This window comes from Drosophila sulfurigaster, chromosome X, assembly GCF_023558435.1.
Source record: "Drosophila sulfurigaster albostrigata strain 15112-1811.04 chromosome X, ASM2355843v2, whole genome shotgun sequence".
In the NCBI taxonomy this organism is placed as follows: Eukaryota; Metazoa; Arthropoda; class Insecta; order Diptera; family Drosophilidae; genus Drosophila; species Drosophila sulfurigaster.
The window spans coordinates 4,250,931-4,277,393 of NC_084885.1; the positions used below are offsets into that span (position 1 = coordinate 4,250,931).

General features: G+C 36.3%; 1 protein-coding gene across 2 annotated transcripts in view; it reads right to left on the reverse strand.

Moving 5' to 3' along the window:
• Nucleotides 1-325: 325 nt before the first annotated feature.
• Nucleotides 326-26,463, reverse strand: part of LOC133847038 (uncharacterized) — a 74,689-nt gene continuing 48,551 nt past the window's right edge. For both annotated transcript variants that reach the window (XM_062281782.1, XM_062281783.1), the window contains 4 exons: nt 8,255-8,346; nt 8,016-8,141; nt 5,930-6,271; nt 326-4,333 (listed from right to left, as the gene is read on the reverse strand). In XM_062281782.1, the coding sequence (XP_062137766.1) occupies nt 2,602-4,333; nt 5,930-6,271; nt 8,016-8,141; nt 8,255-8,346 (2,292 nt within the window). In that variant the 3' untranslated portion in view covers nt 326-2,601. The remainder of the gene's footprint in view (nt 4,334-5,929; nt 6,272-8,015; nt 8,142-8,254; nt 8,347-26,463) is intronic.

Sequence of the window (26,463 nt, forward strand, 5' to 3'; positions counted from 1 at the left end):
AAAAACTATATAAATAAAACAATGGAAAATTAAAAAAAGGGTTATAAAATAATAAATGTTTTTAATTAAATATTTATTTTTTTAAAAATTGAAAAACGTAATACAAAAGAGATATAAAATAAAACAAAAAAAATATATAAATAAAACAATGGAAAATTAAAAAACAAAGAGTAAAAAAATAATAAACATTTTTAAAAATTATAGACAAATAAATTTATAAAATGTATAAGATACTACACAATATTTGAATAAAAAACATTTCAATCAGCAAAAATTTCTTAGAATTTCCAAACTTTAAATAAGCCAATAAAACGTTCTTATAGATTGCTTTACACGTTTACCACCGAGTTTTGTCCACTGTGCCTGGGCTTCAAGACAAATAAATAAAGACAACAGCATTGCAGCAGATTTTTGTTTTTCTTTCTTTATTTTTTTGTTGTTTTTTTTTTTTTTTTTTGTTTTTGTATATTTAACTCACATAAAATTTTTTATTAGTTTCTCTCTTTGTTTCATACACCAAATACAAAAAAAAACCGTATTCAATATACGCACAAATATGTAAGTATATGTATATTTATACACACATACACACATATATATATAGATATATTTGTATATAGTATGTTTACTTATTTATATATGGGGGGGTTCTTAAATTTTATGGGCCTTTTTCTGTGCCTTTGGTTTGAATCTCTGGGCATTTATGCCAAGCGCTCGCTTAGCTCCATTTCTCTCATCATTTTGTTTTTAATATACTATATGTATATTTATATACTAAGTACAACAATTCAGATGTAAATCGAATTGAATTGAATTTTGGTTTTGCATTCTGTTACATTTACTTATTTTGAAATGGGGCGAGAACCAGTCAAGATCATTATTAAATTAGCTTTAGAGTTCATTTTGAGTTTGTATCCAAGTTAAGTACAATTAACAAATTGCAATTCTCGGGGCTCTCAAGAATTGCAAACGATTTAACTTTATCATATAGTATATGTATATATTACGTGCGTGTGTGTGTCTATTTTAGTATTTATTAAGATTTCTCTCTGTGTTTAGTTTAATAATTTGTTTTATTTTATTTATTTGTTGTAGTAAAACTTTATGGGGTTTCATTTAATATTTTAAAAACGTTTGCACAACATTTCACCATAAATATATACTATATATCTATGTATTTACTTTGCATATTCAATTGGATTATAATTATGTTTATTTTTCGTTATTCGTTTTTTTTATTTTGTTGTATTTACCCTGTACCCATTTTAAAAGAGCGGCAACATCAACAACACTTCTTCTTTACTTTTTTAGTATTTCATTTTCAATTCCCCGAAAATTGTATTACAACCGCATGGTGAAAGATAAAGCCTTGAGTTACAGTTAACGATTATATTTATGTTTGTCTGTCTGTCATCATCATAATATTTCATAACAATCAATTGTGTTTGCGTCTTAGGAGGAGAATCATTTGTTACTATAAGTATTTTGGGTACAGGGCGTGACAAGAAAATGCAGTTGTGTAACTTGAAGAAAGTCATTCAACATTTAAAGTGTGTATGTGTGTGTGTATGTGGTATGCACGACTGTGCGATACCCTGGCAACCTGTTAGCAAAAACGAACAACAAATCGACAATTGTTTTTCTTTTTTTGGTTTACATTTTAATGTTAATACTCGCCCAGTTACAATCAGTCCAACAGGTTACCACTTTGAATTCCCCACAATTAACTTACTCGTACACTGCCTCAAAGCATTCGGTGTACTTGCTACGTACGCAAAATATGTTTTGCTTTTTTAGTGTTAAAAATTTCAATATTCTTTTCTTTTTTTTTTTTGGTTGCTTGGCACATTTTGCAAGCGTCGTTAGGCAATGCTTGATCTTTGATATATTAGTATTATTATTTATTTAAATTTTATTTTATTTTTTTTTATATTATGAAGAACTCTTCTTAGCTAAACACAGCAAAAATTCACTTAACCTAGGGGGTTTCTTGTTCAACAATTTTTGTTAAATATGTAACATGAATTATGCTATCAAAATTGAAGTATCTTTAGCTGTTTGACAAAGTGTTCATAGTTAATTTGATTAGTTATAGAATATTTTGAACAATGCAAACTTCATGTGTTTTCTATTTTGTTTTGCCTTTTTCTGCTTCTTAAAAAATAGTTAATTTCTTTAACTTTCTCTCTCGTTTCCTTTCCTTTTTCATCTACCTTTCACTCTGTCTTTTGGGTCTTTAAAAATATATTTATGCTTTTCTATTCATTTTGTTTTTCTAATCTTTAGGCACGCTTTCCCCAACATTCAACTGGCTAATCCTTCATTAAACGCTTTCTTTCCATTAGTTTTATAAGGTAAGCATTGTTATTTGCAATTTTTATTCACTTTATTTACTTTTCGTTATCCAAAAAAAAAAAAGTGTTTCTAAAGCTGCGACAACATAAAAATAGAAACGAAAAATGTTCAGTTTCTGTTTCACAGCATCCTTTTGTCCCTCTTGCCACAAATCGTTGATAGAAAAGTTTGTTGTTTTTTGTTTTTTTGCGCCACATTTCGCAGCAGCAGCTTGACAACAACAAGAAAAATAAAAAATAAAATAGCTTACAGCTCAGCGAAAATATTCTCCCTAAAATCGAGCTCCGGATGCGCCGAATGCGCCGAGCCGTGACCATAATCTCGTGACTTTAGCGAACTGCGCGCTGAGCTGGAACTGAAGCTCGCATTTCGTGGGCTGCTGCGCCTCATGCGTCCCTCGAGTCCGGCCATTTTATTCAGCGGCTGCGTGGGATCCAGTTCACAAAAGGCGCCGGCAATCAGATCGGTGCCGTTCAACGAATTGAAGCTGTCGCGTTTGGTGCCACGTGTCGAGCTGCTGCTGCCGCCGACGCCGCCAACATGATGCGAACCGCTGCCCGAACTCTTGCGGCTGAGACGTCGCGTATATTGATACTGATAGGCGGGCGGGGGCGGGGGTGGTGCTGTGGCTCCGGCGAATGCCGCTTGCACGGCTGGCGGCAAGTTGTTGCTGCCACCGGGCGTGTAGTTGTCGTAGAAATCCTGCGGCACTTCGTCCTCCTCCTCCGGCAGCTGATCCAGCTGCTGTTGGCTGAGACGCAGCTGCGCCTGCTGATGTTGCAGCAACTGTTGCTGTTGCTGCTGTTGCTGTTGCTGTTGTTGGTCTTGCAGCGTGGAGCACATGCTGTACTCTGTGGGCTGACTGCCGCTGGACAGCGATAGGCTCAAGGGATCACTGCCAGGCATCACCAGAGCCAAGGCAGCCTTGTCATAGCCATAGCTGGAGTCACGCTTCGGCTTGGGCGAACGCTGAGCGTAGATCTTCTCAATGTCCGGCAACTGGCGACCCATCGAGAGACGCACCTTTTCGCCCTGCTGCTCCCGCTGCATCATCTCTTGAATGTCCATGCTCCGCTCACGCTCCAGCAGATCCATTATCTCCATATCCCGTTCGAGTGTGCTGCTGGAAATCGTGCTGCTGCATTCGCTGAACGAGATGTCCTTGTGTCGCAATCCTGTGCCTGGAGCACCGCCTCCTGTTGGGGTAGCTCCTGGCCATCGCTGCGGCGGATGCATCATGCTGCTGACCACCGAACTCTCCTCGCCATCGCCATAGTTGCTGGTGCTGCTGTCGTCGTGGATCACGCTGCAGTTGCCATTGCCGCCATTGCAGTAAGTCGATGCTGTGAGATTGGACACCGAATTGTTCGACATGGACATGCATTCAATGCCCAGTTTATGACGCGTCTGGCTGCCCGATTTGCCCCGACTGCTGCTGTTGTTGCTGCCACTGCCACTGGCCGGCTGCCTTTTGCTTCCCTGATGGCTGTGTGTCCCAGAATGTCCGCCATCCGAGATGATGTTGATCTTGACATCGTGCTTCTTGCCTCGCATATGTTTGCCCAGATTGTTCACCACGCCCGCATCGCCAGCTCCTCGTCCCGACAGCGCATTGCCACCTCTTCTCTCTCGCTCTCGCTCCCTCTCTCTATCTCTGTCTCTGTCGCGCTCTCTGTCACGCTCACGCTCCTTGCCACCAGACGATGCTTGCCGGTAAGGCGCTCCACTATAGCGATCGCTCGAACCGTGTCCATGTCCCCTCTCATGTCGTCCGCCGCCCTTTGCCATCTGCTTTTGCGACTCTCCCTGAGCGTGTGACCCATGGCCGTTGCCCACAACATTCGTGGTGTTCGTGTGCTCATCCTTCTCGATGGAGTCCTCGCGGTAGCTGACATCGCCCGCATCGCTGCGTCGCTGTGCCTTCGACTTGCCTTTGGTCGACAGTCGAAAGTAGCCTCGCAGTCGCTCCTGCTCGTCCCTGCAATGCATGATTAATGATTCGAGTGTGTCTGCTCAGAGATTTAAATGCGAGTCTATTCAAGTGTCAAAGCAACGTTAATAAATCTAGTTGCTGGTTGATCAATGGAAATGCATTTTAATTTATGCCACTTCGATGGCAGTTGGTACAATTATTTAATAGCTCATAATAAATGGCGTTTAAGTGTATTTCATTTTTACGTAAAATATGTATATTTGAATGTTAAACAAGTTAAAAAGCTACAGTCGAGTGTGCTCGACTCTGAGATACCCGCAACCAAATTTCAATAAAACTACATTGTACAAATACACCGAAAATATACCCCAAGTATACTATGTATAGAAATACATTCAAAATATACCATTGAGTGTAGATTAAATGTATCGTTTGGTATATTTTTAGTATTTTTGATGTAAATAATAAACTTTTGGTATAATTAAAATTTAAATTTAAATAAGTAACGGCTATCTCACAGTCGAACACACTCGACTGTAGCTTTCTTCCATGCTATAATTATATTTAATTAGTTTTCGAGTGGTTATCTTCTTCGAAGTTTTGATTTGCGGGAGCATGGCAAAATATTAGAAACATATGTACATGATATGCCTTCAAAAACATCAAATGCAGTCGAAAAATGATATCTCTATATCTTATAATATATGAGATTTAAGTGTTCACACGGACGGACAGACAGACAGACTGACATGGCTATATCAACTAAATTATCTTACCCATCTACCCTATGGATAGCGGCCATAAAAAGTACTTATTTAATGTGTCAGCAAAATAATAAATTGCATGTATTTAATTTTGTGGGTATTTAGTGAATGATTCATGAGTCTACAATTCTAGCAGAGCTTATTAATTACTGTATTAATATATAATTTTAGGATATCTTCATTTTCTTAATAAAAATAATAAAATATATAATTTAAATACTTATTGAAAATCGCTTTAATTTGTGCTAAAACTGGTTCGATACGAAAATCATTTGAAATACTTATTAAAGCAAAATAAAATAAACGGATCGCATTTTGTTTCATTTTCGGTCTCGTTAACATTAATAAATGTATAATTTTAAATTATTTTAATTAAAATTGATTTATTTCCAAATTTAAGAACTGCTTTGTTAAGTTTTAACACTTAATGGCAAATAAAAAACTAGTTTGATGCAGAATATAAATTGAAACATTTTTGTTAGTAGCAGAATAATATTAAATCGTTGCATTGAATTTGATCTTTGTGTGTTTTAGTGTTTATTTATGAAATGCAAAAAAATAAATAAAATAAAATACTAATTACAAGTATTATTTTGGCAAATCTTATTAGTGAAATTCGCTCTTTAAATACTGCTTCAAAATCATTAAATACATCATTGCTCAGCAAAGACTCAGGCAATTGTTTGGCACTTTGATTTTGACTGTATAGCCATTAAATATGGCAAACAATTAAAGTCAGAAAGTCGTTGGCTAATTGAATGTATATCGTTTCCGTTTTGTGTTACACATTCAACGCCAATAATTGCGGAAATCAGCAAACAAAAGCCCAAAGACGAAGTCAAATGCAAACGCAAACGCAAATGGAATCAACACTCACCTGGGCAATATTTGGGAGGCATAGATACATGGAAATATGACCGTGGGCAGGAATGCGACCCACACAAACATCAGGTAGGTGAAATCGAAATGCTTTTGATTCTCGTAGGTCTCCTCGAGCGAGAGACGTGCGAATCGCAGTATCATCAATGGGCACAAACAGACCACTTGGGTGGCGGCCATGCTGCCAAAATTGCGCTGCTTACGCTTCTCCCGATGCACGTCCAGCTCGGCGCTATAAAGATCATACGAACGGTTGCTGCTCCCGTGATGTCCATTGCTCAGACCGGCGACGCCTCCGCCGCTCAGAGTGCGCGGCTCCACCGACGATGTGGACGAGTTGCTGTGTGCCAGGTGAAAGGCAAAAGGGAGAACGAGAACGAAAAGGTCGTAAGAAGAAAGTTGTGAAGGAAATCGAAGTCATTAAATTGCCATTGGGTTGGAATTGAGCTCATTAGCAACGGACGACACAAGTCCAGCTGCTCTCTCTCTCTCTCTCTCTCACTCTCCCTCTCCCACTCTCTCTCTCTCCCACTCAATCTCAATCACAATCCGTTCGCAAAATTAATCAGCGCAATTAGCAGTGTTACGGTTCGCACGACTGCAGAGAACCCAAATCGATGCCAGTAACCCGGATGAGTAATGAACTCACTTCATTCAATGCCCAACAAGCGCTTAATATTTCAATTTAATGACACGGCTCACGGCAAATACAACAAAAAATTACAACCAGCAACGGTCAGGTATTTCAATCCCTTTATTTTCTGTTACACGCTTTTTTCGCTTCACTTTCTCTTTGGTCTATCTACGTTTTTTTCCCCTCTTTTTCCTTTTGTAATTCATATAATTTGTGTGCCGTACTGTTGTAGTACACGTTGTTATTACGAGCCAAAGTCTATTAAATAATGCTCTTTGATTGATGATTTATGAACGCCATAAATAAATCATTGCAAGCTTATTATCTGCTCAGCTAGAGTTGCTTATTTTTGATGTCGAATGCAGCTGGTTGCATTGAATTAATTGCAGGTGGAAAGTATTCTTTATCTCTAAAAAAAAATGATTTACTTTATTTTTCTTTTTGAAAGCAGCTTTCTGCTTTTTCATTTACTCGCATTAATATAATATCAAATATGTTAATTGAAAGTGAAAAGCACTGTATTTGTTTTTTGTGAGTACCTTTGTACCGTTTTCCTTGGTCGATTTGATATTTAATATTTTATTTGAAAGCGCGAAGTATTCCTTTTTTATCTTTATTTTTATTCGCTCAAATTTATATTCAAAATTCTAGTGAATTTCTGTTCTTATTTTCTTGATTTGATATTAAATTTGTATTATTTTATTTCTTAGTTCATTATTCTACTCTACTCAGTTTTCACAGAAGTGGCTTTAATGTTATCTGTACTACGAATTTATATTAAATACTTATTGAATGCAAACTTGAATATATTTACACAAGCGTCTCTTTATATATATATAAGCTTTTATAATATCTCAAAATTGTACTAACCATATCGGTAATTCTTTGACGCGTACGACACTAACTAAATTAAAAAAAAAAACATATACCACACAAATTTTTCTATATTAAGTAAAGATGAATCTTGTAGCTCTCGATATTCACTTTAATTAGAGCTAAGAATAATTTTGAAATTACTTTTTTTGTATTCTATGATAATTGCAAAAATGTAAGAATTCACACGCAAATCAAAAAATTAATGAATCGTAGAACATAAAATGTTAAAAAAATCTATCTTAGCTTTAAATATAGTGCTAATCTAGATCTACAAGAATAACCTTTGCCCATTTTTAAAATTATTTTAGTTGATGTGTTCTTTTTACTGTAAAGAGTGTGGCATGAACATATTTCGCCAGAGAATTATCTATATAATAATTTGAAATATTATTAACTACACCTCCTATATGAGTTGTTTTTTGAGCTGTTTTTATTCTCTGGCACATTTCTTGCTCTACTTGCTTTTCTTTATCCAAGTGTGCGCTCATACCCTTATTTGACATTTCTAACTACATAAATTTGTAGTTTTTGTGTTTACGTATGTATTAATGTGATGTGCTCTCCTTTTACTTACCGTTGTCTTATGCGTACATCAGCACGATGCTCGTACATCATGACCGCAAAGGGACCGTCGGGGGGTCGCAGCTCCTGGGAGGTGCGAATATACAAATACGACAATAAAACAGCCGGTCCACAGTACCTAAAAAAACCAAAAATAGGAGAGAGTGCGAAAAGCGGGCAGCTCAGTTGAGTGTGAAGGGGATGTCAGGCCATCAATTGTCAGAGGCTGTTTTGGGTATTCGTGTAACTTACATGATTAGAAACAATCCCCGTGAGTATTCCTGCATGTCATCCATCAAATTGACAACACAGAGCCCAATGCCAGCCAACTGTGGCATATAGTCCTGCACGAAAATGAACAAAAAGAAAGTTACACACACACACACACACACAGTTAATATTACGCAATGCAATGTCATTCGATGCGAAGGCAATTAACTTTATAATTACCAACTGTAGGTAAATGACCAGCTGCTATATCGATGTCAAAGTATCAAAGTAACGCCGGCAAAATCGAAATACTATATATAGTCAATTGAATGGAACGGAATTGGACAGCAACACAAAAAAAAAAACCAAAACCAAAGCAAAAAGTTCAGCAGTGTCATGAACATGGACTTTGCCGTGGCCTTGCCCCTTGTCATACCCACTATCAATTGGGCTGAAAGGTATTATAACTTTGTGCCTGCACACGAGACGATATAAACATTTGTGTGGGAGAAAACGTCTACCTATTACAGGTCTTAGTATATTTTGTACTGTATGGTATATTTTGAATCTCGTACTATATCAATATACTAAGTATTGCCTCTGGTATGGTATGGTATAATTAGAATGTAGTTCTATATACCAAATATAGAATGCGGTATATTTTGGTATTTTTGTGGTATATTAATTTGGTATATTATGAGAATCATACCGCACTCCTTATTGAAACTGTATGGTCAATATACCAAATATAACATGCGATATATTTTAGTATTTTTGTGGTATATTAATTTGGTATATTATGAGTATCATTCCGCATATCATATATGTATATTGTACTGTATGGTATATTTTAAAAGTTGTACTATATCAATATACCAAATATAGCATGTGGTATATTTTAGTATTTTTGTGGTATATTATTTGGTATATTATGAGAATCATACCGCACTCCTTATTGAAAATGCGTTGCCAGTATCTCACAGTCGAGCACACTTGGCACTTGGTGCTTTGCTCCAGCTGTTTGTGTGTGCTGCGCTGTATTCAATGTCTGCCACCTGTGCGCTGTCTTTGTCACGCATGCACGCACCATCTCTCTCCCTCTCTCTCTCTCTCTCGCTCTCGCTTTCTCTTTCGTTCACACATTCCAACACAGTCCAAGCGTTGATCTCCATGGCCTGTGGCATGCCACAGCGAGTGCACGCTTTGTGCGAAGGCATTTTGCGTAATTGTAATTACACATACACATGCAAACAGCGCGAGGGACAAAAGCATGAAACTGAGACTGAAACTGGAGCTTGGAATTCGATGTGAAACTTTTGGGGAGCGGGGCGAAAAGGAAATTGAACAAGAGGCGGAAATGAATTTATGGATATAAAGTTATTGCCGTAATGGGCCATACTGATAAACGCGCTGTGTATACGTAACATTCGGTTACGCACTACGCACATTACGTATACGCAATGTATACTAGCATTGCCATTGCCATTGCCACTGGCACGAGTGTTTCTTATCAAAAAGTTTTATGGAAAATTCTTAAATTACAGCAAAAGCATCTCGCGGGATTTGTTCAGAACTATATACTAAAATTTACTGCCTGATTTGTGTCAATAAAAAACCAACATTGATAACAACAATAGTTGCACAACGATTTGTTACAATTATTTAAAAGAAACAAGTCTTGAGGTGCAAAACATGTGGAAGATATAAAGTGCAATAGTTCGTTTTAAAAATTAAATAAGAAAGCTTGAACACCAGACTGTAATATATATTGAGAATAAAAGCAAAACAGTGCTGTAATCATTGTAAAATATACCGAAAATGTATATATATATAAAATATACCAAAGGCTTCATTTGGTAGATTGATATAGTAGTACTTTCAAAATATAGCATCGAGTGAAAAAATATACCAGATTGTCAGCCAAAGCTGTAGTGAGTACGCGTTCTCCCACACAAATAAATAACTTGTACATTTTTTATCTGACCGCAATCCAATTTTAAAGAATCAAAAATAATATTATTGCATTTATCACAAATCGCGACTCTAGCTTCAAAATTGTGCTCGATTTTTATCTCTTTGCTGGTCGGAAGTGGGTGTGGCAAAAATTTGACGCAAACTTAATTTGCGTGCAAAAATGAAAAGTGCTGTCGAAAAAAATTAGATCTCTATCTCTTATAGTCTCTAAAATCTACGTGTTCATGCGGACAGACTAATAAACAGACGGATTATGGCTATTGACGCTGTTACATACACTACGTCTACTTCAATGGGCAACTGGTTATATAATTTAATGCATATTGAAATGTTTTTTATTTTAATTTATAACAAGTAAGAAAGCTACAGTCGAGTGTGCTCGACTGTGAAATACCCGCTACCCATTTTGAATAAAAGCATGGTTAAAAAAAAAGTTTGTACTTCGAGCGGGTTCGAACCCGGGCACCACAACATACGCAGCTTGCACTCTACCACCTGAGCTATCGCATTGCTTAAGTACCCTTATGCATACAGATGCTAATATAGACGAGCATGTATATACGTATACGCATACATACAATACATACATAGCAGGCGGTTTTGCTCATACAAAATATTTCTTTAACAAAATCCACAATTTGTATTTATAATTGTTGTAAATACGATTAAAAAAAAAAAAAAATTTTGTACCCCGAGCGGACTCGAACCCGAGTCCCCCGACTACCACAGCAGTAATAAGCTTGCACTCTAGACTTCTGCATGAATGTACTCATTTGCAGCATAACAGTACTGCACAGTAGTGAAGTGTTTTAAAAAACACTGCACTCATTCTTTACTGTACAGTATACTCTATAGGCCAGAAGAAGATAGCACATCATTTTCAGTGTACTCACTTTGAGTGAGTACAGTATATGGTTGTACTCTTCGTTAGTGAGTACTACATTTCTTCTTTTTTAAAGACGCTGTACAGCTTGTGTGTTGACTGTGTACAACTGTGCAGTATTTTTTAGTAAGTGCATAAACATGAATTATAAGGAGAACGACGCTCAAATGAAAATGATATTGAAAAAGTTAAAAAATGCAAACTAACGCTTTTAGAGTACATAGACTCAATAGTTATAGAAATTTTAAAAAAATATCACAACATTGCTCTGTTTTTGTTTCCATCCACCAATAATCCGCCAATTAGCTAAATTCTCAGATAACATATTTTCAGATTATTCAAAACCTATTCAAAGCCCTAACATTTATCGCATCTTCAGGATGAGCTTCAAACATATAAAAATGTTAATAAAGCATATAATGAAGATTTTGATGTTTTGCAGTGGTGGTTAATAAATAAAGACCGTTTTCCGCTGCTTTATCAAATTAGCTGCAAGATACTAGCAGCTCCCGCGAGCAGTGCTGCATCGGAAAGGGCATTTTCTGTTGCCAAAAATTTAATTTGCGAAAAACGGTCAAAAATTGCCACTGCTGAAGACATGGTAAATAAAATAATGTTTCTTCATTACAATATAAATAATTTAAATATAGATTTCTTAATAACATAAAATAAATATTATAATTAGTTTTAATTTAAATAATAATAATTTCTAAATTCTTTTTTTATAATAAATACATTTAAAACGAACATACATACATACACACGAGAACTATATATGTGTGTATGTACCAGTCATGAAGTTTCACTCACTGTACAGTAAGTAAACTGCACACCAAAACACTGTACAGTATGTTGACTGCTGCACACCAATTTTGCTGTACTCAATAACAGCTGTACAACTATGGAATGAGTGAGAACACTGTCAATCAAAACAGACAATACTACCCTACTCACTCACACCCAAATATACTGTGCAGAAATAAGAGTGTGCCCACATTTAGAATAAATGATTCATTTGTCGTTTTGGATGCATTCATGCAGAAGTCTATTGCACTCTACCAATAGAGCTATCGCAGTGTCTCTTGCATACATATACAAATATAGATGCGAGCATGTATATACGTATACGCATACATACAACACATACATAGAAAGCGTTTTTGCCCATACAAAACTATTTCTTTAATAACTTCTACAATTTTTATCTGATCGCAACCAAATTTTCAGCAATCATAAATGCTATAGTTATTATTGTATATACCAAAATTCGTAATTCTAGCTTTACAATTACGCTTGTTATTAGATTTTTTTGATTTGCGGGGGCGGAAGTGGGCGTGGCAAAAATTTGAAACAAACTTGATCTGCGTGCAAACATAACAAATGCTGTCGAAAAAAAATTATAGCTCTATCTCTTATAGTCTCTGAGATCCAGTGTTTCATACGGACAGACGGACAGACGGACAGACACACAGACGGACAGACGGACATGGCTAGATCGTCTCGGCTGTTGACGCTGATCAAGAATATATATACTTTATAGGGTCGGAGATGCCTCCTTCTACCTGTTACATACATTTCCTGCCGGCACAAAGTTATAATACCCTTCTACCCTATGGGTAGCGGGTATAAAAATAACATTTCCGTATTTATTAAACATTCATTTTGTTGGCTTAACAATAATGTTTCATTATTTAGGAATGTAAATAAAATGATACTTAAGGTTTCGTCATAATTTAATAGCTACTTTCGCCGTGTTTTAATAAAGCAAGCTAGCAAGCACTATAAAATGCCACTGTTAAATGAATATAGCTCTGAGTGAAGTCAAGTTCATGTTCATTAATCTAGCTTAGAGGCGAAATTATGAAATCAGTGCAGCAGTTGCCACAAGTCAACTTAAGCCAGAGCAGAAGAAGTCGACAGACATTCGTGCAACGTTTGCTTGCAGCATCGTCAGACACTTTGGCGATTAGCTGAGCCCACTTGAGTGACCAGTCTTGGAGTTTTGGCTTGGAACTAATTGAGCTACAGCTGTTTCGAGGGCTTTACGTGATTATTCCGCTTGAGTTGCGAGCTAAATACTGCAGGCTGAAGCAAAGATTGAGTTTTCTTGGAGTAGGCGGGAGCTGAAGTTTATTTTCAGAGAGAGAGAGAGAGAGATTGTGGATGGGTTTTAAAGGATGCTACGGCATTGCCTCGTTAACATTTGACGTTCGAAAATTTTGCGCTTAGCAACTTGGCACTTTGATAAAGTTTTCATCTTATTTTTGCATATGTTCAACACACGCACGCACACACACACACACACACACACACACACACACACACACACACACAGAATGAGCCACATTAAATGGAGGGCACTCGTAAATGATTTTGTATGAGCAACTATTTAAAAGTTTTTGCAACTCCCTCGAGAGGCAACTAGCATAAATAAGTATATGTTACTCAATCCGCAACAGACAAGCGAAAGACAGAGACAGCAACAGCAACAGCTACAGCGAATGGGAGTGGGAGGGGGAAAAAGGAAAAGTTAGGTCAAAAGTTTTAAAGAAAATTGCAGGGCGTAAACTATGAAAGCAGTATGTATGAACAAGATGAGCAAAAGTTTTTTATTTTTCAACAAATTTCGGAATGAAATGAAACCTTTTCAGGGGAAAACACTGTAGTGACCGGACCACGACCCCCGACCCCCGAGCCCCTCTCGACCACGACAACAACCCCAATCTCGATCCCCCATTCCGATTCCTTAGCCTCAGCCTCAGAGTCAGAGTCAGAGCAAAGCAGTCATTTGGGTAATGAACTGTTAGCGCTGTACAATCTGGCCAAGAAATCTGTTTTGAATTCCTTGGCCAGCGCGCAGGCAGCAAAATGCAAATAAAGGACCAAAAACAGGACGACAACAACGACAACGACAACGAGAACGGGAATGACAATGAGAATAAGCTTGAAACTGATACAGAAACAACAAAAAAGAGACAGACTGAGACCGAGTGAGTGAGACTGAGACTGAGACTGAGCCATGAGATGATGGGCATAACGATGAAGCTGAAGATGGCTCCATGGCATTTAACGAGCCAGCCTGCGATTTTATGTGATGGCAACGCAGCGGCGACTGCGGCCAACCGCGACGCCTAAGTCGACGCCTACCACGCCAAGCACAAGCTGCTGGATTGGAATTGGGTAAAGCAACTGGAAACGGGAACAGGGAATGGGAATGGAAATGGGAATGGGAATGAGAACGAGAACGAGAGTGGGGCAACGAAAGCGGAAAATAAAACGGAAGCTGCACGCAATTTAACGAGTCTTGCGGGCATCTTTTGATACCCTAGAAACAAAGTCAACTGGCAACTAAGACACGAAAAACACATTTTCATTTAATAGGTATTTTCAATACGAACAAATGTTTATATTTTTAAGACAATATAAATTGCATTTCCTGTTGTAAATGTGCCCATATCACATATATCATAATTAGCATAACAAACGTGATCATATTTAGATTTAAATATACTTCACTTTGTTGTATGATCTGACTTTTTGTTTGCACAGCACGTAACAGAAATACAACTGCATATCTTAGAATATCTACCTTAATTCTTTTTAGAATATATTAAGTATACGTAAAATAAATTAAACATTGAAATTAGCATGTGAGTTATAATATGAAGCAATCTTAGTTTCAACTCTTCATTATATTTATAAAACCATATAAATTGTAGTTAATATCTACTTTAAATACTCGAATCGTATTTAAAGAAAAATAAGATTTTAAATACATGTGCAATAATAAAAGAAGACATTAGGTATACGCAAATTATATTAAAAAATTTTAATTTTAATTAAAGCTTTTTATCCAAATGTTAAGTTATCTAAAACCTTTTTATTAATATGTTATTTGTCCTCTTTAAAATCACATGCAAGACCTCTCAAACATACCTTATGTGTTTTTATATATTTAATTACTATAAAAAATAATTGCTAGCTTAAGAAAATCTTGCAATTTTTTCTATAGAATGGAAATTGTATAATACTTATTTAATTATTATAGTGAATAGTTGTCATATCAGAATTCTAACAATACAGTAAATAACTTTAAGTTATTTCTCCTAGTTAACAATTCGAGTTGACTCTCACATCTTCAAAGCACATTCAGACTTCGACTTTAGGAAAACTTCTTAAAGCTGTTTTTATGTGCGATTTTTCAGCTTTTTCTTTTTGTTTTTTTTCCTTTAGCTATTTTTATTTTGTTTTTGTATCTATTGCTGTTGCTGTTTTCATTCCGTTTGACGTTGCGTTTGTCGAGCTCACGGCGCACCGTCTGCGACTGTTTCCGCATTATTTTTGCAGCATTTTCTCGAGCGCCGAAAGGATGTGAACGAAGTGGGCGAGAAGTGGAAATGGTGGCGAAAGATGGAGAAAGAGAGGAGGTGCTGTTGATATTTCCCTGAGAATTGAGTCGAGGAGTTATGATTACCTTTTGCGCAAGCAGTGCAATTGATTTGCTTCGTGTGCCCGTGTGGCACAAATCAATTTGACGGCGGCCGTAAACGGTTTATGAGTTTTTGTTCGCCTTCCGCGTTTCGCGTTTCTGCAACAAGTGGATGCCACATTAAATTGCCGCACATTATTTGGGCTTTGGCCACACCCACGTCAACCCACGCACACATATACACCCACTCATACACACTCACGTATACACGTAGAGAGTAACACACAACCATTTGGAACTTAGCGCGCGTTTCAAATATTTCATTGACTATAACGAAAACTGAAGCGAACTGAGCGCCAGTGGCCAAAGGCGTTCTATGGACCAAAAGCATTAATAACAATTTATTTTCATCGTGGCATCAACAAGAGGCAAGCAAGCAGGCGACATTCCTCAGATTCTCGCCGCAGCAGCGCGATGGCAAAAATTGGTATGGCTCCATCGTAGATAAGTCAGTAAGTTTGAGGCGATGCGGTAACTTGAGTGGAGACTGAGCTAGAGGGGCGAGAGGAGGGGCATATTTGTATAGAAGAAGGAGGAGAAGCAGAGAGGTGGGGAGGAACAAATTGCAACAGCAGGCGCAAAAGTACTCGTAAGTCTAATCGTGCCCACTGACGTAATTTTGACATTGACGAATTGTTGCTAAAGGATATCACAGAGGCAAAAAAGCGTCAGGCTAAGGATGCTTGCATGTGTGCGTGTTTGTGTGTGTGTGTGTTGGTAACTTAAAATGAAAAGCACTTAATAATAATTTAGAGCAAGTTAAAATGCCTGCGCCTGACACTGCGCCCAGAGGCGTTCTGATTTCAACAGCAGCAGCAACAGCAGCTGCAGCTGCCAAAGAAGAAAGTTGCGTTATACGAGTATGTGGTCGATATTACGAGATATTTATTTCTGCTACCCATAAGGTAGAAAGGAAGGCACTTTCTGGAAAATTATGTAACAGGGGAAAGAAGGCATCTCCGACCCTATAGAGTATATATAATGATTTGATCAGGGTCAACAGCCCAGACGATACAGTTATTTCCGTCCGTCTGTATGAACACTGAAACACTATAAGAGATTGAGATATAATTTTTTGTACGCTGATCAAGTCTGATTAATATGTTTGCCACGCCCACTTTCGCCCCCGCAAGTTGAAATAAATTGAAGAGCAAGCGCCATTTTGAAGCTATACGTTGTATATAATAACAACTGCGGTATTTATGATTTCTGGAAATTTGGTTGCGAACAAATAAAAATTGATAAAGTATGGAAAACAAACGCATACCTATTACAGATTTTAGTTGCATTGGCTGCCAATGTGGTACATTTTGTATTTTATGGTATTTTTTAAATGCAGTACTATTTAAATATACCAAATATAGCCTTCGGTATATTTTTAATATTTTAGCGGTACATACTATATACCGCCTTATTTTATATATAGACCGGTATATTTTACAAATACCGCACAGTTTTTCTTTTATTCTCAATGGGTAACGAGTATGTCAAAGTCGAGCCCACTCGACAGTAGTTTCTTACTTGTTATCAATATACCAGAGTTTGTTTAAAATTGTTGCCACAGCCACTCCAGCCCCGAAAATTAATCTTCTGCTAATAAAGCTTTCAGTATGTTTTTGTGGTATATTTTTTGGAATATGGTTTTATTGAAAATGGCTATCAACATACCAAATATAGCTTTCAGTATATTTTTGTATTTTTTGTGGTGTATGTTTGATATATCTTTCGAATATGTTTTTTTGAAAATGGAACTCAATATACCAGATACAGCTTTTAGTATATTTTTGATATATTTTTCGAATATGGTTTTATTGAAAATAGCTATTAATATACCAAATAAATCTTTAAGTATATGTTTGTGGTGCATCTTTGGTTTATTTTTCGAATATGGTTTTATGGAAAATGACAAGCGGGTATTTTACAGTCGAGCACACTTGACTCAGCGTTCTTTAAACACTTTGCCTCACAACAACGCAATCCTTTCATTTTTTAACGTACAAAATTGCATTGATGAGGCTTTATTCGCCCTTCTTTCTTAAACATTGTTTAAAATGTGCTTTTGTGTTAATTTCTCTCCGGCTGCTTGTGTAATTCAATTCCTGCAAATGTGTTTGAAATTTGATACAAAATTTGAATATTGGAATTCAATTCGCTGTCCAATTAGCGCGTGGTGCCCCTTGGGACGCCACTGTCTGAGCTGCCCCAAAGTGCGAGGCGGAGGCAGGGCATTCAAATGAAGCCAAAGGAATCTGAGAGCCGACGTAATGTTGGCATAATAAATACATATATTAAAGCCATAATTTAATTAAATGCCGTTTCAAGTAAATATACATACATATATGAAAACAAAAACAAACACACACACACACACCCACTGTTTGAAATTAGACAACGCGGCGTATGTGTAATTAATTTGCCGCTCTCTCTAATTAAAAGCAAATAAATTGTTCGCATTGACAAACAATCACAGAGCCACTGCGCAAATGGAAATAAGAAAACGAAAAAAATAAAAAATAAAACACACGCAAAGTGAAGAACTTGAGGCAATAATCACTGTTCAGGTTTTAATTATTAGCCATTTTCCATTTCTTAAAATTTACTTTTTTTTTTTCTTTCTTGGTATGTAGTTGTTGTTGTTGTTGTTGTTGTGTATCCGCTTTCATTTTGTATTTTCTTTGAAAGTTTGTTAATGAAAAAGGAAGCGGCGAAAATGTTTCGATGCATAATTAAAAGCATTGCGCATTTCATAATTTAAATAATAAGAATAACAATGCCAGAAGACTGAGCACAGATTAAATTGTAAGTAAGGACGACCCCAAAGGTTGCACGACGACGATGGCGACGACGAATACAGCGACATGCCTTCACTTTAGGGTTCGAGCTTGGGGGCAGGGGGCGTGGCATTAAAACGGCAACGACCCAAACGGCAATAACAACCGTAAGCGTAACCCCCGAAAAGACACTGCCGGGGCTTAATGGCCGTAAAATGCTTGCCAAGCAGACCGGCCAGACAAGGTCAGGCCTGGACGCACAGCACACAGGACATCCAACACACATACACACCGCACACACACACACACATACACACTAACATACGTGCATACGCATAGGAGCAAGGAGCAACACACTGCGGAGACTCGGGCCAGGACCTGACCAGAAACAAGTCCGTACGCTTATGATAATAACACAATTATGTACTTACATAATTAAAGTCGTAAAGTGCACAAATACAAGCAAGGCAAACACACACACACATTGCTATGTACACACACACACATACACATTGACTGTGCATTGTAACGTGCGACTAACTCGACTTTTATTCAAAATGGCAAGGAAAGAATGCCGAACTTCCGTATTCGAAAAATGCGATACACTCTCTAGATTAAATCTGATAAAATTGATTAAAAATCGAAAATATCTAAAAGAGGCAACACAAGTAATTAAATTGAATTTTAAATTACTTGAGTTTGAAATTAAATGAATTTAATTCAATTGAAATAAACTAAAAACATTAAAATCAATTGATATTTAAATAAACAAAGAATGTCAAATTTCCATATACGAAAAATGCGTCTCCTTGATAATATTGATTAAAAGAAAAAAAATATAGCAAAGAACAAATGCAATTAAATTGAAATAACGCTAAACTTCCCTTTTTGATACACTGATAAAGCTGATTAAAAGAAAAAGACTAAAGAGTATAAGGAAATTAAATGCTTTGACTCCAAAATTCAATTTTCCAAATTTAATCAAAATGCTAAAGAATAAATACCAACCTTCGTGTAGAAATAATATTCACTTCATATTCAAATTTTTTTTACTTTAAGATTAATTTTCAAATGGAACAATTGCAGTGCGGCATTAATCTTAAAATATACCAAAATAATACTAAAATATACCTAAACTCATATTTAATATATCGATAGAGGTCAAAATATACTAGATTGTAAACCAAAGCCCCTAAGAACTGATTGCAGTAGGCGTAATTTGCCATGCAAAAGTACCTCTTAAATATCTTCTACAATATCTAATCATAATCAAATTCTCAGGAATCATAAAAACTATAGTTATCTTTGTCCCTTCTACCCTATGGGTAGCGTGTACAAAAACATTTTTTTGGCATATTTAATTTTATATATTTAACAACTGTTTTACTTTTAAAATTGTAATTTAAAATTCATACAAAATTTGTTTTATGGTATATCTAATAGAATATTTCTGTTTAACCAAGTAATCAAAGTACTTTACAACTATCAAGCTAAGTATTTAGAATTTATAGACACATGTTTGGCAAAGAACCGTACTTAATCATGTTGCTACCCATGTTATTATCGTGTTACGCATATCATAAATACAATTGTTAAATAAATAAAGCTTGCCACATAAATTTTAGTTAAGACTACAAACATTTGCTGCTCACTGAAGTACTTTAAATTGTTTTTAAAGTATGTAAATGATAAATTCTATTTTCAGAATTCAAAATTTAATTACGACATTGTTGGCTAGAGTTCCCCCTAAAGTAGCTAATTGATAAGCCCTATCAAAAGAATTGAATGCCAAAATACGCTGCCTTATCATTTAATTTAGCTTTCGCATTTGTTTTTTATGTTTTTCTTATGTATATGTATTTTTCTTTTTACTTTCAATCTAGTAGAGCAACAAGAACAAAGTGTTCACGTTCGTTGTGTATTTTTTTTATTATACGTTTTAGAGGGGTTTTTATTCCTGTTGCTGAAGTTGATGGTATTAATATTTTATGTGAAGAAGAGAGCGCCAAACAATAACAAAAATAACAACAACAACAACAGCAACAGCAATAACAAACACAATCAACAACAATAGCGGAACAGCAACAACAATCTGTAATAACAACAACAACAAGTGGTTGGATGAAAGAAGCTGTGTGTGTGTGTGTGTGTGTGTGTGTGTGTGTGAGTGTGTGTGTGTGTGTGTGTGTGTGTGTTACACTCCTGCTGTCTGTCTGTCTCTTTCACACACGCACACACACACGCATGTGTATAAACGAGTGTAATACAATTGCTCAATACCCGCACCGAATTTGAACTTTTGTTAGAAGTGTTTGGCACTTGAAACTGTTTTGTATTTTCCGTTTTCTGTCTCCCTCTTTCCTTGTTTCTTTCTCTCTCGCTCGCACTCGCACTCGCACACGCTCCTCCCTCCCCCTCTTGACGCATCGTCGCATTTGTCTACTTGTAATTCAGGCCAAAACAGACTTCTGACTTCTGCTACTGTTGCTGTTACTGTTGTTGCTGCTGCCGCTGCGTAAAATGCAGATGAGATTGGCTTAGGGGAAATTGAGATGGCAGTCGGCATATCTACTTTGGAATATGCTAAGTGAATGCTACGTGGGCAGCATGTTCGCATTCACCACACATACACACACACATAACAGTATCACATCGACAACGTCTGTTAACCTTTCAATGGCTATAAGGCTGTGTTATCGATATGGACTGATAAAGAGTCCATCATGTTTATATGCTTGTTCTCTTCTCCTCTTTTCTCTTCTCCTATTTTCTTTTCATTTTTTCGTTGTTGTGCAAGCTGATCTCAATGACAGATATAGATATTTTAGAGTTCATAGACAGGTCAATCGACATATTTCTTGAGGGTAAAAGCCACTTCCAATTATGGTCAACAGTTATTAATTTTGTCGCGTCTGCAGGCTGGAGTTAAATTAATTAAACTAAGCGCCAATGCACATAAGGATAACAATTTGCCAATCACAAGTTTTCAATGAAATGATGTTTTTATTTGAAAAATTTTAATATAATATAAAATATTACAACCAAATAAACTGAATTATATTGAGCCTTTCATTTTATTAAATATCAAGTAAGAAAGCTACCGTCGAGTGGGGTCGACCTTTGAGACCTTTCACTACCCAAGGCATTATTTGGTATGTATATTAATATAGTTCAATATTCAAAATATACCAAATTGTCACTCAAAGTAACTTAGACTCGATTGCAGAAGGCGTTTTTCCACAGACAAACAGACAGACAGACAGACAGACAGACAGACGGACAGACGGACAGACAGACGGTCATGGCTATATCGTTTTAACTGCTGGCGCTGATCGAGAATCCTGTTTGTTACATACATTTCCTGTAGGTACAAAGCTATAACACCCTTCTATCCAATGGGTAGCGGGTATAAAAAGCTCATACTTCCGATTTTATTTTCAACCTGAAAACTTACTACAAATATTTGACAGCCTGAACCCTTTTTCTGCTTATAAAACACATGTAAAAAAATGTCATTATTTTAGTTAGATTATTATCAAATGAAATTACCACAAGTTAACATAACAGATTCTACTACAAAAAAGATTAATTTCAAAATAAATAGGTTCATCTACAAAAAATAAGACTGTTTTTAAATCAAATTAACATGAGTATGAACTTAAAAAAAAGGATTAATTCCAAATAAAATTCATAATGAAAAAAGAAAAAACAAATTATACTTTAAAAAAGAAGTTGATTTGAAAATTAAGTTGATGCATATAAGTTTCATCACACAAAAAAAGTTGGATTTAAATTATTGTCAGACTTAAATGATCTAATATTCGAATAACATTTGAAAAGAAGATTCACTATGCTCAGTATTTGAAAAGCGTTCAGAAATGTAAGCTATCCAGAGTATGCAAGGGCAAAAAGGAAAACCCAAACACAGAGAAGAAGAGAGAGAGAGAGGGAAAGAGAGGGAGAGGGAGAAAGTGAAAGTGAAAGTGAAAGCAATTCCCCAGCATTTTCGCATTTCATTACAAATGCATTGCGCATTGGGTAATGTGTTGCTTATTCGCTCACAATTCTCCCTCTCTCTCTATGTCTGTCTCTTTCTATTCCTTATGCCAATTCATCCACAACTCGTTCACCAAACCCACTTCAAAACAACAACATCAAGAACAGCAAATAAGGATGGGAATAACAGCAGTAAGTGATTTACAACAATAAGCAGCTTACGATGTTCTCTCTGCCATTAGCTGAGAAGTTGAGGCAGTGCACAATTTCGGGAGCAACTTGAACAACAAGAATTCTTGGGTTGAAGGAGGGAGAGGCGAGGCCAACCGCATTGCCAATTTGCCAGGACGTTACCAAATCGTCAAATCTTGTGAAGTGCCCACAGCGATATTAAGGCAATACACGCCCACACACACACACACACACACGAAGAGAAGAAGAAAAAACCGAGCGAAGGAGAATATTGCGAGTGCATAAATATTATAAAGAAATTCGAGCAAGCATCATATCATGCCCTGCTGAACCAGCAGTCGACAGTCGACAACCTTGTGGCCCAATCAGCGAGGTTCGATCGAAAAGTTTGTCGTCATCGTTATATATAAATTTGAAAAAAAAAGCTGACTTAGAGGCAACTTAAAAATAAACAGCAATAAAACTTGCATTATTAAAGTAAAGATTTGTTACACCTATTCTTATAAATAATAAAGTATATAAGAAATAAAAGTATGTTTAATGTGAATAGTAATCAAAAATAAGATAAATATATTCATAGAATTTATGTACAAATTCTTGACTTTATCACATTTCTTCTTTCTGAGTAATACAAATAATTGTAATAATAGGTAATTGCATTCGAAATTGATATCAAATTTAAATATCAACAGAAGACAATTTAAATTTTAGTGACTAGCGAAATAATTTTGATGTTTCAAAGTAAGTAAAAAATATATTTGATTCTACAGATTATATAGCATCTTTCAAAACACTTTACTGCTAAATCAAATGGAGTCGCATTAAATTTTTAAAATATTTTTGTAGCTTACAATTACAATGGAATGTCCGCAAAAAAAATTCTTTGATTCGAATTTCGGAATTTCCGCTGATAATGTAAATGCAAAATACTTTGAAATACATATGATTTTAATTTACTAAAGATAAATATTTGATTTTATTAAGTCATTTCATTTATTTAGTTAGTAACCTCGCCAACACAACAAATACTCGTAAATAAAAAAAAGCAAATGCTCTTTGCCTTTTGTTTCAATACTCAAATTCCTTTGTAGCTTTATTGCCGCCCACGCAGCAGGTTATGTGTGTGTGTTTGTGTTTGTGTTTGTGTGTGTGTTTGGTATTTTATTCGGCTGCCTTTTGTCTCAATTTTATATATTGTTATTCTACAATATGTAAAACATTTATTTGGAATTCGGCACTCCAAACTCACACTCAACACTCACACGCACACACAGAAGGGAATGTAACCAAAGCAACAACAAGTTTCACCTGAAATGTTTGGGAAATTTATCAATGTCTTTTTGCTTTTTTTTCTTTTTGTTGTTGTTGCCTGTTTTGATCTTATTAGCTGCAGCTGTTCTCAGTTCTGTTCCGTTCTTTTCTGTCCTGTACCCTTGGTGCTGCTCCCAGCTGTTGCGTCGCCCCATAAAAATTGATGGCCTGACGAACGATTGCGCTGCGATTGCGATTGCAAGTCGCATAAAATCAATGAAGTTTGTTGGCCATTGCCACGCAATTTACTCGCAACAGCTGAGCCATTAAAATCGCTTCAAATTACGATGAAATGATGCTAAGCTGCAATTGCAGGCAACGATGATGATGCTCTTTCTCTCGCTGACTTGGCTCCTGCCGCCGCCGCCCCCGCTGACCGAGCTTCAATCGAGACATCAAAAAGACTGCAGATGGCAAAAGTCACGCACAGCACATACACACACACACACACACACACACACACACACAAACACACGCAGAGAAAAGAAAGTTGAGCAAAGAAGAAAAAAATAAGGAGAGCTCAAGCGGATTTCTAATAGGATTTTTATGTAGACGCATGTGCAACAAATCTACAACTATTCACAGCATGGCCAAGGGTCGCTTTCTTGTTGTATTTTATTTTATGCAGCTGCTGGCTGCGTTTCTGATCTGCTGTTGAAATGAATTTACGTTTGCCCATTAATAACGACAAAGCACAAACAAAAACTAGAAAGAGAGAGGGAAACAAGTAAGAAGCTACGGTCGAGTGTGCTCGACTGTGCAATACCCGCAATCCATTTTGTATAAAGTCAAAACAGTGTGGTGATATTCTTATGATATTCCAAATTAATATACCGCGAATCTGCCAAAATATACCGAATGGTATACTTAGTATGTTGATATAGTACTACATTAAAAATATACAATATAGTTCAAAATCTACTAAGACCTGTAGTAAGTAGGTTTATTTTCATATACAAAATAATATTTAAGCAAATTACATCGCAATCAAATTTTCAAGAATCATAAAAATCCGCATCCCATTTCCAATTAAACCATATTCTAAAAGTATACCAAAATATATCGCAAAAATACTAAAACATACCAAAATGTATATTTACTATATCGATATAGTACTACACTGAATATGTACTACAGCGCATAAGATATAAAAAGTGCTGTCAAAAAATCATATTTCTACCTCTTATAGTCTCTGAGATTTCGGTGCTTATACTGACGGACAGACAGACAGGCGGACTGGTGGAGTGTTGGCTCTGATACTTTATGGGGTCGGAGAAGCCTTCTGCAGGTCCAAAGTTATAATACCCTTCTACCCAATGGGTAGTTGGTACAAAAATTAAAAATAGAAAGCAAAGCAAGCAAAGAAACGCAGTCAGCATCTGGCCGAGAAGGAAACTACATGCATATAATACTCAGCTCCAGCTGATACATGACCCTCATAAGTATGCCATGAATTCTATGGCCCACATTCCAGATGCCGCTACATTCATGAAGGAGGAGCAAAAGAAGCAAAGCAAATGTTGGCTAGCCAAGCATGACGCAAAACATCAAAATAGCTAACTGCGACAAGGCAGTTGACAAGAGTTTTAAATAGTTTCTGCTTAGAATAGCAGTGCATTAACATAATAACATTGTAACATCATAATAATTTCATATTCACGAATAAGTAAAAGTTAGCATTAATAGATCAGTCGCGAATAAACTTTCTAAGCAACTCAACGTGTTTTTATGATTCTTTCAAGAAATTTAGTGTTCTATAGCTTTCCATATTCGAACACTATAAATTATTTTTGTTGACAAGTTTGATTAATAGTCTAAAACTAGATTAGATAATACTATTCATTGACATTTAAGTTTGCATTTTTATACCCGTTACCCAAAGGTTTTATAACTTTGTATCTGCAGGAAACGCACATAACAGGCAGAAGAAGTCATCTTTGACACTATAAAGTATATATTCTAGATTAGCGTTAACAGTCGAACCGATAAAAGAAAAGCACTGCTGTATCAATTTTAAAAAATACCAAATTAATATACTACAAAAATACTAAAAATATGCCAATAACCTACTGCATTCGGTTGACAATCTGATACATTTCGTACTCTTTGGTATATTTATACCCGCTACCCATAGGGTAGAAGGGTATTATAACTTTGTGCCAACAGCAAATGTATGTAACAGGTAGAAGGAGTCATCTCCGACCCTATAAAGTATATATATTCTTGATCAGCGTCAACAGCCGAGACGATATAGCCATGTCCGTCTGTCCGTCTGTCCGTCTGTGTGTCTGTCCGTCTGTCCGTATGAAACACTGGATCTCAGAGACTATAAGAGATAGAGCTCTATTTTTTTTTTTCGACAGCATTTCTTATGTTTGCACGCAGATCAAGATTGTTTCAAATTTTTGCCACGCCCACTTCCGCCCCCGCAAATCAAAAAAATCGAATAACAAGCGTAACTTTAGAGCTACAGCTCTACAGCTCTTTTGGTATAGACAATAATAACAATAGTATTTATGATTCCTGAAAATTTAGTTGCGATCAGATACAAATTGTGGAAGTTATTAAAGAAATACTTTTGTATGGGCAAAAAACGCCTACTTACTAGGGCTCTTAGTTGCTTTTTCCGATAATC